The sequence below is a fragment of the Mercenaria mercenaria genome, chromosome 2 (genome assembly GCF_021730395.1).
Source record: "Mercenaria mercenaria strain notata chromosome 2, MADL_Memer_1, whole genome shotgun sequence".
NCBI lineage: Eukaryota > Metazoa > Mollusca > Bivalvia > Venerida > Veneridae > Mercenaria > Mercenaria mercenaria.
Window position 1 is genome coordinate 111,068,145 of NC_069362.1, and position 15,623 is coordinate 111,083,767.

General features: G+C 35.8%; 1 protein-coding gene across 1 annotated transcript in view; it reads right to left on the bottom strand.

The window, feature by feature from the left end:
• The window catches only part of LOC123564912 (tubulin-specific chaperone D-like), a 91,195-nt gene that overhangs the window by 13,321 nt on the left and 62,251 nt on the right, over positions 1-15,623 (bottom strand). Inside the window, 12 exon segments of the mRNA XM_053537563.1 lie at positions 1,626-1,703; positions 2,525-2,646; positions 3,403-3,541; positions 4,345-4,398; positions 5,072-5,173; positions 5,879-5,962; positions 6,277-6,417; positions 7,039-7,194; positions 8,239-8,293; positions 9,311-9,448; positions 10,008-10,125; positions 12,522-12,582. Of these exon segments, the coding sequence (XP_053393538.1) occupies positions 1,626-1,703; positions 2,525-2,646; positions 3,403-3,541; positions 4,345-4,398; positions 5,072-5,173; positions 5,879-5,962; positions 6,277-6,417; positions 7,039-7,194; positions 8,239-8,293; positions 9,311-9,448; positions 10,008-10,125; positions 12,522-12,582 (1,248 nt within the window).

Genomic DNA, 15,623 nt, shown 5'->3' on the forward strand with positions numbered 1-15,623 from the left:
GATTAAACTTGGAAGAGGACTTAGTCTACTAAACGATGCTACATACCAATGTCTAAGCTCTGGGTCCTGCAGCTTCACTAAAGGAGATCGTTTTCGAATTTTTTTCTCATGTAAGTAAATGTAAAACAAGTGACCAGCCCCTGGGCAGGGACAACTTTAAACCCTGTGGTACCATTTGAACAAAATTGGTAGAAGGTCTACAAGCCAAATAATAAGCTCAAGGGCTTGATGTTTCAGACAATAAACTTTTTATATAAACAAGTGACACCTGGGTGTAGTCAATTTTGACCTCAGAGGCATTATTTGAAGGAACTTGGTAAGGGACCACTACACAAAGCTCTGTACCAAATATCTAATCTCTGGGCCTTACAGTTTTAGAGAAGAAGATTTTTGATATTTTCTTATGTAAGTCTACATAAAACAATAAAACCCTGCGGTTGAGCCAGTTTTGACCTCAGGGGATGATCTGAACGAAGTGTGCAGGGGACCAGTACACAATCCTATGTACAAAATATGTAAGTCTAGGCTTTGTAGTTTTTGAAAAGACTTTTAAAGTTTTTCCTTTTGGTTGCCATATCAATCAGAATTCTGCATCAAATGAAACAACAATTTTTGTAGACAACCATTAAAGGTACATCTATGCCAAGTTTCATCAACCTCCACCAAATGGTATCAGAGAAGACAGATATTTAGTATAGTTAAACTCATCTGAAGGGGACTTTCTAAATTTATCTTAACATAAACTATTTTAAGTGAAAGGTTATCTTTAAGGAAGACAACATTGAACTAGAAGATGTTTTTGTCACAAAAACATATGTCTCCCCCATGTATACCTTTATCTCTGGTGGCCATTTTGTGCAGCGAAGTGGGACGTGTCAGAGATATGCAATACTAGGCTTGGTACTGATCAGTTCTTTGAAGTTTTGTTGAAAACAAGCAAGCAGTTTGACCTGTAAAAGCAGACAACATTTTTCTATTTTTAGCTCTAGTGGCTATTTTGTACAGCGAAGTGGGACGTGTCGGCAATATGCAAAACTAAGCTTGGTATTGATCACTCCTGTGAAGTTTCATTGAAATCCAGCCAGCAGTTTGACCTGCGAAAGCCGGACAAGATTCATCTATTTTTAGCTCTGACAGCCATTTTGTGCAGCGAAGCGCAACATGTCTGTGATGTGCACAACAAGGGTTCGTACTGATCACTCCTTTGAAGTTTTGTTGAAATCCAGCCAGCAGTTTGACTTTTGAAAGCTGGACAAGATTTTTCTTTTTTTTAGCTCTGGTGCCCATTTTGTGCAGCAAAGCAGAATGTGCCTGCGATATGCCCCACTAGGGTTGGTACTGATCACTCCTGTGAAGTTTAGTTGAAATCCAGCCAGCAGTTTGACCTGTGAAAGCCCGACAAGATTTTTCTATTTTAGCTCTGGCGGCCTTTTTGTGCAGCAAAGTGGAACGTGTTGGCGATATGCACAACTGATCACTCCTAAAAAGTTTCATCAAAATCCGGCCAGCATTTGACCTGTGAAAGCCGAACAAGCTTAATGCGGATTGACAGGTGGAAGGATGGACGGCAAAGGCAAAACCAATATGTTATGGAGGAGACATAATGATATATCACACAGACTCACCTTTCCTCTTCTATTAAAGCATCAAAACAACCTGTAGACAGCAACTGGTCTAACATCTTCAACATAGGCAGTGATACCCTATAAAAAGTCAAATATTTAAGTATTGGAACACATATTACTTACATTAATAGATTCACTAACAGATTACCTTTTCCACATTAGAGTCATATTGATCAAAACTCTTGGCACTTCCATTATGTAACAGTTATACATGTTTTGATTTGAACAGAAGCATTCAGCATGTAAATGAGCAAGAAGTGCAGCCCTGAAGCGCAGTCCAGAGGAACTATCAAAATGAATGTTTTATAAGGTTAGTACAAGGATGCTTCTGGGTACTAAGTGTCTCTTCAGCTGACTACATACTGCATATACCTGGGGCCTCTGTGGCCAAGTGATTAAGGTCACTGACTTTGAATCACTTGTCCCCCACTGGTTCAAACATTGCTTGGGACATTAAATTCTCTATGTGAGGAAGCCATTCAGCTGGCTTATGTAAGATTAGTGGTTCTACCAAGTTGCCAGCCCATTATGAAATCATGCACAAAGGGGGCACCTGGGGTATTCGTCCACCATCCAATGACAAAAAGTCCCCATATGACCTATAACTGTGTCACTGAAGAGTAAAAAAACTTAACTTACTGTATAAATGAGCCATGCCATGAGAAAACCAACATAGTGGGTTTGCGACCAGCATGGATCCAGACCAGCCTGCGCATCCGCGCAGTCTGGTCAGGATCCATGCTGTTCGCTAACAGTTTCTCCAATTCCAATAGGCTTTAAAAGGGAACAGCATGGAGCCTGACCAGACTGTGCGGACGCGCAGGCTGGTCTGGATCCATGCTGGTCGCAAAACCACTATGTTGATTTTCTCATGGCACGGCTCAAATGTCTTTACTTACCTATCCACTTTCTGGTGGTCTTTAAATATCTGTGTAAGTGTTGATGTAATTCTAGTTAATTCTTTGATATCTTTACTGATACCCCTAAGGTACCTTTGTAGCGATGCATTTGAATGCTTCACCTGGAGACAACATTAAGAAACAACACTCTAAATAGCTGACAACAGTAATAAATTTACATTGTACTTGCTTTTCTCTTGATTTTAAGACATTTGAAAGCCTATCTGAAATGCTATCAGGTCAATATCCTGGGAATTCCCTTGACAGGGTGTGTTATGTCAATCTCCTCATATACAATTTTGCTTTATTTGCAGCTGTCACAATGACCTATACAGATAAGACTTCTGTCAAATTCTTCACAATCATCCAATAGGCAAGCTTAAACTATGACTGACTTGATATTCATGCAAGTAACAGTAGACCACTGATGCATGTATACCATTATAACTTTAACTTACTGTATTTGCCATATGCCATACTGGTTTTAAGTCACATTGTAGTACCATTATGATAACCAAGTCAGCAATCCTGTATTTTCTAAAAACTTGGCCTCCTCAAGCATCTGACAACCTTTACTTTCCCACATAATTCCAAGGTGGAGAACAAATGAATTTAAATTGACTTATCTCCACTTAAATTGTCACTGAGAAAATTGCTTCACCCAGGGATTGCAGAAACATACACTTCACTGAAAGTGCTTTACCTACACAGCTAACAGACCCAAGTTCATAATCTACTCTTCCATGCAAGTCTAAGACATGCAATATACTAAAAGGGTTCTAAGAAACTTTTGTGTTTTCAGCCCATAATGATTATGTATTTATTGTCAGTTGAAGCAAATATTGCCAAGGTTTACAGCTTGCCAAGTTTATACTCACCAGTGACTCTGTCAGACCTCCTACACTGACAGTAAGACCAAGCAATACACTATAGGTATATGACGGATACTGAAGAAGTTGAGTAAATCTGGGAAATGTATCACCTGGTGCAGCCCAGTTTATTTTTGAAATCTCCTCCCTGTAAAAAGTCAATTTTTGAAAGAAATAATTTAACACTTATATTCTATCTAAAGCAATACTGAATGTTGACTCTAGATTTCACCTTATTTTATTAGCATTTCATCCTACGGCCTTTATCAGAATAATAAAAATTCCAAGTAATGTTCTGTATCTTGATGTTCTTTGAATATAACAACAGAAATAATTTACTTATTGAGAATTCAAACACTTAAATAATATACTGTATAATATAACTACCAACACTGGTTTCACAATTTGGGAAAGCAATAAAAGAAGTACCAGTATCTTGTAGCAATTCTTTGAAATGTGTCAAAAATATATATTTTTAGAACTAGATGTGTTTCCATAGAACACTGTTGAACCCACTTCTGTCAATGTATGCATATTTTTGACTAATTCAAGGGTCATGATTCTAGTCTGGCTGTGTGAAATCCTAATAAAAACACCAGGTGCACAACTTCAAAATGCTGAATAACAAACTTGTTAGGTTTTGAAGACTCTGGGTCAACTACTTTTTGAGATATGCACATACTTATTTGGAGAGAGAGATGGACAGACAAGCGCAAATCAGCGCACCCCCCACCCTAAAACAAAATGTGTGTGGTGTGTGGGTGGACACAAAATTCATAAAATATCAGCAAGGAAAACGATTATACCACATTAAATATAAATTTGTTACATCACAAAGTCTGTTCATACAATTTTGTCACAGTGCATTCTGTTTACTTCCAATTTAAACCATTAACGTTCAAGCAGTATAATGTTACTTTTTTTCATTACATGAAATTTAATAATACATACCTTGGAAACACAGCCTGTAGATGTTCTCTTTCAGGTATATGTGGTACGGGAGGACTGAAATATCAATGAAACAACTGTTAGCATCATATGTCGTACATGCCAAACTATACAGAAGCTACTATTTGACAGTATGAAAGTATTCAATATCTTTATATACGCCCAAGTACATATTTTTTTGTTTCTTATATATGACAAAGCAGAGAAATAACTAAGAGTGCAAAATCATGTTAAATATGAAGCTATTAAACAGAAATTAATCTTAAGAATATAGGAATTTGGCAGTTAATGCTCTTACAGAAAGTTTAGAACTTTTGCCAGAACAGACAAGACCATCAGACAATACAAGAGTCATCACTTCTTTTATTTTTTTTTCAGAAATAACATCTTACTCTTAAAATGTTGGTGATTATTTCTAACAGTCATTTGCAACATTTAATTACAGCCCTAGAGAGTCTTCAACGTACTTCCTTACACAGAAAATATAACTGAAATCTGGAAAGTAAAAACTTTGAATACTTGAACCAACTGATCCTGTTACCATGACTAGGCACGGTATTTTTGTCCTAAGATACATCTGTGCAGTCTGATCATGATCTGCACTGTTAACCATTTAGTCAGAATCTCAGAATCTTTTTGGTAAGCACTCCTTTTAACAGTTAATAATAGTACTGTCCAAACTGAAAGATGGACAAGTTTATGATAGAAATTTAGCAAGGTAAAGGCTAACCTATGATAGAGCAGTGAAGCGAACACATTCCCAGCATGAGCTCTTGTCCTATCAATCTTCTCACACGACTGTTGTATCAGGGATTTTATCATGTGTTCACATCTGAAATACACAAGTTCCTGTGAAACATTTTTCTTTTTAGAATATAACAGGCAACAAAGTTCATCAATATAAATTATGTAATAAAGAATGCCTTTTTCTAGTAATTCAACTAAAACATACACATTATAAAATTCTGACTTTTATTTTTTCACTTAATATTATTTGTAAATTCTTTTAATAAAAGAGCTGTTACTTTAAGTTGCATGAACTAGTATACTGGTTTATAGGCACAGATATTGATAAAAATACTCTACAGCCTATGTTAATGCAAATTAAATGAGTGGAATGTGAAAGATTATACATTAATATTAGCCCCAATTCTTAATACAGTTGAACTTTCTTCACCCAATCTCAATGGGACCAGCAAATTATGTCCAAGTTATGCATACTTTGAGCCATTGAACAGAATGCATTAAATGGATTTGCTGGGACCTGATGATGAGTTTGAGTCGAGGGTGGTGTTTGATTAATCAGAGTTCAAGCCTACAACGTTTGACTGTATTTCCAAGTCTTCTAATAATATCAAATATACTGGGTGAAAGCAAAAGAAGAACCTCTGCTTCTTTACTTGTATGCACTAACACTTCTACTTTTACCCCTATTATTAGCTTCAAAATATGGATACAGATTTTCAAGAATTTTGACTAATAAAAGGACCCTGTGAATCCTAGCACCAATATAGGTAAATATTATTTCCATTCTTACACAACAGGTTGTAAGAGGTCAGGACTGTTTTGAACAGTGAGTGATGTAACTTCTAGAAGACCACTCATACTGGCTTCTCTCACCCTGAAACATCCATTAAAATTTTGACTCACATTTCAGGATGAAAATATTTCAACTGTTCTAGTTGGAATAGTAATAACACATTTAACAAGATGCAATGCTTAACCTACACTATAAATGTTTGAATTATAATTTCAGACTTTCAAATTAAAACTAAAGTATTCTTATTGATCTTTATAAATGCAAATAAGTAGCACATGCTTACAAATTCGGTAATTTGCAAATTGGACAATTTTTTATTCTAGTCTGAATGATGGTGAAGTACAGTGACATGCAAAATCTAGTCAAACAAATATTTTACACAAGCCTCAACCTACCATGCACCCACATCCCCTCTGCTGTCCAGTGTGTAGTCCTTCAATGCACACAGAAATGCCTCATATACCTGACCTATATTGGCTGCACATAGAGTTCTATTCTGATCCCCATCTTTATGAACACCAACTGTAGTACAAACACTGAAATGAGATATGTATATCAGACTTTAGTAACTTACACATTTGGACATTTAAATAACACATTTATGTCAGGATGATAATTAACCTTTGACCTCTGAAAACTGGCTTTATAATACAAAATCTCAACTTTAACATGTATGCTTTTATTCTGTTACAAAGAATGCATTTTCTCCTTAAATCCATGATAAATGAAAGGTTTATGTGGATAGAGATAAATTAAGACATTATTCCTCAAAACTAAAACAGACTGAACCGGTCTTTGATACTGTAAGAACACATTTAGGTCCAATTCACTTCAGGTACATTGTATTAACATTCTTTAATCACAGATATTTTCTAAACTTTTCATTTTTGTAATAATAATCAAACTGCAAGTATATCTAGATCTACAATATGGGGCATTACTGGGTTGTTTGGAGACCAGTCTCTCTTTGATTGGCTGTTTCTGAGCACACATCTGAAAATGACCAATGGCAACACTGGATTCTCAGACTGGTCTACAAACTCAAATTTAAAAACTTCTGACCCAGGAAAATCTGTGAAAATGAATTGTATGATCTAAATATATCAGCTATTTACATAACATCCCTTAAACCACAGAAAGAAAGACTATACAAATACCATGTCATTGCTTTGAGGGCGTCTCTTCTAGCCTCTGCCCACGTTTCCTCCTTCTGTGTGATCTGTGTGGCCTGTATAAGACCTGCTAGAACTGGCCGTAGTTTCCCCACTAACATCATCTGTGGTAGTGCACCAAGGGCTAATGAATGACCTTGCCTAAAGTAAATATATTTCTTTAAATGTACAACAAAATAAGAAACTTTTCATTTTTACTTCTTAAACTGCAAAAACTCTATTATGGTTTAAAGGACACAAAGTTTAAGTAAGCACAGATGTTTTATCTATGGGCAAGGCAAATGTTATCTTTGACAATGTGATTAGATAAGTTTCAAGTCACTGGCTCTCCTAATCATCTCTAAATATGTTGAAAAGTTGTCAGTTTTTGCCAAGAAGAAGTCTGGTAGAGGAACATATCAAATATCAAAAGCCTATGACTTGCAGTTTCAACCAAGAAGATTTTTGAAGTTTTTTCCTATATAAGTCTATGTAAAACTTGAGACAATTTTGGTAGAGGACCACAAGGCAATGCTACATACCAAATATCAAAGGCCTAGATCTAGTCTTGTGGTTTTAGACAAGAAGATTTTTAAATTTTTTTCCTATATAAGTATATGCAAAACTTGGGACCCCTGGGGTGGGGCCTCGTTTCATCCCAGGGGCATAATTTGAACAATTTTCATAGAGGACCATAAGATTATGTCACATGCCAAAAATCAAGGCTCTAGACCTTGCAGTTTTGGACAAGAAGATTTCTAAAGTTTTTTTCTTTTTCCAGTTGCCCTTGCATTGTTCTGTTATTTGAACAATTTGAAAGGGGACCACCCAAGGATCCTTCCTGCGAAGTTTGGTGTAATTCTGCCCAGTGGTTTTCAAGAAGATTTTTTCAGAAATTGTTGACGGATGACTGACAATGCATGATGGATGACAGACATTGAGTGGTCATAAAAGCTCACCATAAAACCTCACCTTTAGCTCAGGTGAGCTAAAAACTGTGTAACTGTAAAACCAAAATTTAAACAAACAACAAACCATTACCGGGCAGAAGTTTGGCAGCAATAGTCTGCAATTTTATCACAATATGTAGCATCTGCTTATTATTTTTCTTATGAAAATATAGATGACCGTTTAGGCAGGTTTAAATTCAGTGACATAGATTTGATACATTGATACACTGATAATAAAGGTAGATGATTCACTGACCTTGTTACTTCTAATGAGGCTCTCAGCTGTCGTAGGTACTTTTCAATCACCATTTCTGAAAATAAATTAAGTATTTGAACTACAGACGAAACATGGTGTCCCGGTTCGAAAGGGATCAAATGTTTTACTTTGAAATACCTGAAATTCAGCTCAAAATAACAGTTTGTGCATGTGTTTTCATGACGGGACCTGAAAATGTCTAGGAGGCAACTTGACTTTTGAGATAAGCAAACTATGGAGTTTCAACTGTATTGCAGATGTTGTATAATCATAACTGTGCATGATTTTAACATACAGCGAACAGCAATCACTCAAGCACCAGGACTTGAGCCATTCATATGGTCTCAGACTATATTCATTAACCTTTCTCTGTTTGGATTGCTCAAAACCCTGCATAACCTAATATTTACCCTGCTAAATTTCTAAAATGGACTAGTTCATTCAATTTGGGCAGTGCCACTTCTTTTTCAAAGGGGTGTTCACTAAAAATTTACTGATGTGTAGGCTGATCTTGGTCTGCACTGGTCACAATCATGGCAAAACCACTTGCCACAAGCAACCTTAAAGTTTTGCATTTTGATCATTTCCTTGCAAACTCAAGTGATTAGTGCTACATGTATATACGACCAATGCTTACTTATATGAGAATCTGACATCACTGAGAACATGTGCCCCTTTGAGCACTAACTAGTGGTTCAAAACTCGCCACACTAAGTTTAGACATATACATAGACTAGTTTATTTTTATCTAGTACATAATTTCTGTCTTTTGATACTATTTCTGGGATTGCATACTTGTTAAAACTTGTTCTTTGCTCCTACCTGAAACTCTTTATACTTTAGTTTTAATAGAAATTTTGACATTATTCATTTAGATATGCAGTAACATGGAACATATTGTCCTTTCTATGGACCAGACACAAATTGAAACTTCTAAATGGCAGTTTGAGGCTTTTGAAACATGGTCATAAAGGAACAACTTTGGTGACAAGAAAACCTAAATTTGAATTCCTGTTTCAACATATACATGACAACTATTCAAAGATTTTGCATTTATTCCGAGTCCACATACCTTGCCTTTTAGGATCAGCCACATCGTTAGAATTTCTGTAATATTCCTTGAAGAAAGCTGGTAAAGCACTGACTGCAGCCATTTGTATATCGGGTTCTATATGATTTAAACAGTCATCCAGTATCTCCTGCCACACATCTGAAATTTAAATTTAGAGAAAAATCCATTTATTTAATAAAACTAAAAAGACTGCCATGTATTTTAGGATCAAACTTTTTTTCATTTTAGAATGACATTACATATCTGTTCTCTATTCTAAAAAGAAAATGTTAATCAGAATGGCTCAATATTGTCAGAAAATGTCAAGCTATGTATATTCAGTAATAAACAATGGTTGATGTAGGGACCGGTATGAAAGCAGTATCACGTCAAATTGCAGCATGATGTCAGGTTCATTACTACCTGTTATGTACCGGTAAATTAAGTCCAACATAATTTTTGTATAAATCTTTCAATAAGCATGTAAGAATGAAAACAATTGTGGCCTTCCCAGGGTTTATCATTTCCTTTACCATGGTTTTTTGTTCAGATGCTTGGATATTCAACACCCTCATTGTTCAGTTCCTGCACATCTGAAGTATGATAAATCTGGTGACAAACCATTTCAGCCTGATCTTTGTCTGCATTGGTAGCAAAAGCAAAATCACTTGCCTCCAGCAGGCTAAAGGTTAAGTTAGAAAAATTAGTGAGAACTTACCTATAACTTGATCATTATGATAGGGAAACTTTGACAGGGAAACCCTCTCTATCAGACAGCTCACAGCTTTCCTCATTAACTCTCCGCCAAACCCTCGAAATAACTTGGCATCATTCAGCTAAAATAAAAATATTTACATGTAGATATAAAGCAAACACAATATGAAGACATATCAAGGTATTCCACATAAATTATCAAAATATCTGACAATGTAAATCTTACTGACCTCAAACAAGATTAAATGCATACATAAAATCTTCTTCAAAACATTTATTAAACAAAATTCCATATATTAACCCTTTCCCACATGGATACGTTTATCACCGTATCTATCGATTACCAAACAGAAACGTATTGACCCGTGTCTATCGGTTCCCCGATAGAAACGTATTATACCGATTAACGGCCATTTGAACAGAATCGTTTTATCCCGTGTCTCATAATCAATCGCTTTATTTTCGTTCTTTTCCTAAAGAAACAAAATCCGGATGTTTACTAACTCAAAATATGGGATTTCGTCATCATTATTTACGTAAAAGATCATGTGGTTACTATTTAAATTTATCGAGTACTTTGCAAAGAAAGACACCGGGGTTTTTTCCTACATGTGCACGACGCTACGTCATGGAAAATTACTGAGAAACTGCTTGCAACTAGCCGTTTCGCGGGGCTTTCCTCGTTCTAAAAATAACAACCATTTAACATCAAAGTATTTTTAAATGTGTTAGGTCATGAAGGTCACGCGTGATACATGCAGATTTCCCCTAAACAACAATTTGTGTATACGATGGCTTGGAATTTATGGCCTTACATAACGGGAAGTGTTAATCAAAACAGAAGGACCGCGGCTTTCAAATATTTTATGACACCCCAAGAGTTAATTGCTGCGGAAGTCACCCGTGATGTACCGACGTTTGATCATCAAAATATTACGTAATATTATCTTAAAAATATTTAATTTTTAGCACAAGAATACTGTAGTCGGTTACGAGTCTCGATCTCCACGATTTTTTTGCACTTTCAGAAATTTTACGATCCGTTATTTTTGTAGTGTTATTCAGTTTGATGGTTGTTTTTTATATAAATACTTACCGATTCCGATTCGGAAGATAAGTCTATTAACTATAAATCAAACTTTCAAACATCAAAATGGAATTGTATATGAATTTCAATGTGAAAGTAATCCAAAACAGAATTTTATGCCTAAAAATATATATCCCCGTACTTTAACACTTTATATCTTCGAAACTCAAAGAGAAACTACAATAAATTTTGTATCATCGGAAAGAGAATTTAAATTGCTATAAACTTTATATTGACAAAAATAATGTCAAACTTACAGAAAATATTAAAATAATGACATTTTTAACATGTGTGTGTGTAATCACAAAATAATGCCAACACCTCTGTTCAGATAAGACAGTCACCTTTATCAGCCATATACCGATTATTGATTATTGATTATCACTTATCAGTGTTATGTAAAAGAGGTTACTTTGGCTTCTGTTCTGTGTGGTAAAGGGTTAAGTTGACCTTACAACAGTATCTTATTTAAAATTTTCAAAAATAAAGTAGATGTGTGTCCATAGGACACTGGTGCTCCCATTACTGTCATTGTACATGGTTTTATGACGCAAAGCAAAATATTTTTAAGACATATGCAACACAAACTTTTAAGCACTTTGTGTATTTTTCACTAAGTGAAGGACCATATTTCTGGCTTAGCTGAGCAACACCAGGTGCAAAATTCACCTGTTATATATTTATCCTCAACTGTTTTATAACTCCATGTAAAGGCCATTTTGATATACATGTACATGGGACACAAAGTTCTGGTTTTTGACTTAGTCAAGGGATATAACTCTGGTCATGCAAAATGAAATTTAAAAAAATCAGGCGCACAAATTCACAAGCTTAAAAATATTCCTACATAGTTTCAAGACTCTGAAGGTGAAATATTATTTTTAAAATATATGCTACATAAACTTTGTGTGTATTTTTCACTAAGTCAAGGACCATAAATCTGGTATAAAAACCCAAACAACTTCACATGGTACATAATAATCCCCTACTGTTTTATGACTCAAAGTCAAATACTTTTCTACATACCAACAAACATGCGACACAAACTTGTATGCCCTTTATGTATATTTTTGACTAAGTCAAGGGCCGTAACTCTGGTCTGGCTTTGTGAGATCCAAAACAACAGGTGCACAACTTCCTATGCTTAATACCAATCTTGTGAGGTTTGTTGATTCTTGGTCAAATACTTTTAGAGATATGCAATACACAAATTCAAATGGATACAGACAAGGGCAACTCTTATGCACCCTCTCCCACCCCAAAAATTTGGGGGTCACAAAAATTATTTGTATTTTTAACATCTACTCAAGCTGACCACAACATTTCAAACAACCAGTCTCAAAATGCAGCCTTGCAATTGGTCAGTTTCAACTGAGTGCTCTGAATCAACCAATCAGATGCTGGAGTTACGGGACTGGTTTACAAACTTACTTTGATAGCAATTTCCTTTATTGTGTCCAAAACATCTTGTGTTAGAATGTCTGTTATATTCCTAAAACAGAAGTTAAACTGCAATGAATGACACAAGACTATGAGCTTCTCCATTTTTCAAAACAAATTGAAATTAATATTACTGCTCTTGGTAAAATAAGAATACAGAAAAACACCGAATTCTTCAGATTCATTGTTTAACCAATGAACTTTTATACAAACTGACTGTGTAGTATAAAAATAAGCATAACATTAAATCTTTTCAGTCTTTCTTTGCAGTTATTGGTAATCAAAAAGATTAAAATTAAAATATTTTTTCTTTTGTTCATATACTGAAACAAGAGGGCCATGATGGCCCTATATCGCTTACCAGAGTTTATCTGGCCTACTGGCCTAGTTTTTGATCCAAAATGACCCAGTTTCAAATTTAATCTAAAGATCATCAAGAAAAACATTCAGACCAAGTTTCATATAGATTGAGTCGCAACTGTTGCCTTTAGAGTGTTCACAAACTTTTCATTTGATTTGACCTTGTGACCTAGTTTTTGACCCAAAATGACCCAGATTAAAATTGGACCTAGAGATCATCAAGACAAACATTCTGACCAAGTTTCATAAAGACTGAGTCACAACTGTGGCCTCTAGAGTGTTTACAAGCTTTTCCTTTGATCTGGCCTACTGACCTAGTTTAAGACCCCACATGACCCAGTTTCAAATTTGACTTCGAAATCATCAAGACAACCATTCTGACAAAATTTCATAAATATTGAGTCACAACTGTGACCTCTAGAGTGTTTACAAGCTTTTCCTTTGATCTGGCCTACTGACCTACATTTTGAACCCACATGACCCAGATTCAAACTTGTCCTAAAGATCATATAGACAAACATTCTGACAAAATTTCATAAAGATTGGGTCACAACTGTGACCCCTAGAATGTTCACAAGCTTTTCTTTTGATTTCACCAGGTGGCCTAGTTTTTGACCCCACATGGCCGAGATTCTGATATGACCTAGAGATCATCAAGACAAACAGTCTGATTAATTCTCATGAGTTTCAAACTTAATTTGTGATCTCTACAGTGTTGACAAGATTTTCATTTGATCTGGCATAGTGACCTAGTTTTTGAACCCACAAGACCCAGTTTTGAACTTGACCTAGAAATCATGAAGACGAACATTCTGACCAAGTTTCATAAAGATTGAGTCAAAATTGTGACCTCTAAAGTGTTCACAAGCTTTTCCTTTGATTTGACCGGGTGACCTAGTTTTTGACCCCACATCACACAGATTCAAAAAAGACCTAGAAATTATCAAGACAATCATTCTGACCAAGTTTCATAAATATTGGGTCACAACTGTGGCCTCAGGATTGTTCACAAGCTTTTACTTTGATTTGGCTTACTGACCTAGTTTTTGACCCCACATGACCCAGTTTCAAATTTGACCTAGAAATCATCAAGAAAAACATTCTGACCAAATTTCATAAATATTGGGTCACAACTGTGGCCTCTAGAGTGTTTAAAAGGCAAATGTTGGCGACAACGCACGACGTACGCCGACGGACACCGGACAATGACCGGTCACAATAGCTCACCTTGAGCACTTTGTGCTCTGGTCAGCTGAAAACATTTAATTTCGTGGTTTTGGTCAAAACATGAAATTGCTGATATGAATTCTCTGATTTCAACTTTTGAACATAAAATGAATGGAATTTTACTTGTTCGTTGAGATTAAATTTTGTGGCTTGACTCAACCACGAAAATTATTCCCCCACAAAAATTAATGATTTTACAGTAAAAACTGAGTTAAAAACATTTTTTTTAGATTTTCACTCAGTCATTGACATAATAATATATTCCTCAATATCTCTGGTTTAAGAAATTTAAACTAGAGCTGCTTTTGAGAAAAGCGAATGTCTCCCACAACTGCCTAATCATCTAAATAGTAAGTCAGTCTTTATATACTGTCAAATATACCTTTGAAGAGTAAAAAGGCTGACTTTGGGTAATTCAAGGGCCATAATTCTGAAGTGCCTCGGGCGATCTGGCTAGTTAATAAACCTGGCCAAGGAGTTATGGTCAAAAACATTTTGTTCAAGTTTGGTGAAGATGAGATGAGAAATGTCCGACTTAGAGCACGGAAAAGAGTGAAAAGGCCAATTTTCAGTAATTAAGGGGCAAAATTCCAAAGTGCCAGGGCTGATTTGGCTAGTTACAGAACTTGGCTGAGGACTTATGGACAAACACATTTTGTTCAAATTTGGTGAAGATCGAATGAAAACTGTTCGACTTAGAACATGGCCAAGAGTAAAAAGACTGATTTTCGGTATTTCAAAGGCCATAATTCCAAAGTGCCTAGGGCAGTTTTGGCTAGTTATCGAAAATGGCTGAGGACTTATAGACAAACACATTTTGTTCAAGTCTGGTGAAGATCGGATGAAAAATGTTCGACTTAGAGTGCAGACTAGACTAAAAAGGCCAATTTTCGGTAACTCAAGGGCCATAATTCTGAAGTGCCTAGGCCAATTTGGCTGAGGACTTATGGTCAAACACGTTTTGTTCAAGTTTGATGAAGATTGGATGAGAAATGTTCGACTTTGAGTGCAGACAAGCTTTGAGACAGACACACAGACAGACACACAGACTGGAATAAATCAATGTGTCTCCCATACCACTGTGTGGTGGGATACATAATAAACACGAGAAAGGAAGTATTTTCCTACAAAATAAGGTCCCTTACTGGCTAGGGGACTGCAGTTTTGGACATATGTCTTAAAAATAGCAGTTATTTTTTGCTGACAGTATCTTCAAGTTAGGGGCCTAGGTCTTGCAAGTGATACAGCCTCTTGACCTGGGGAGTCTGTGCAAAGATATTAGAATAATTAGAATATCCATCCATGGATAAAAAATGTAAATTTTCAGCCAAGAAAAATGACCTTATCGTTAATAGACATACAAAGGGCAAGCCTATTGTTGACAGACATACAAAGGGCAAGCCTATCGTTGACAGACATACAAAGGGCAAGCCTATCATTGACAGACATACAAGGGGCAAGCCTACAGACCCTGAACTGGTTTTCACCCAGTACTAGTGGACTGAA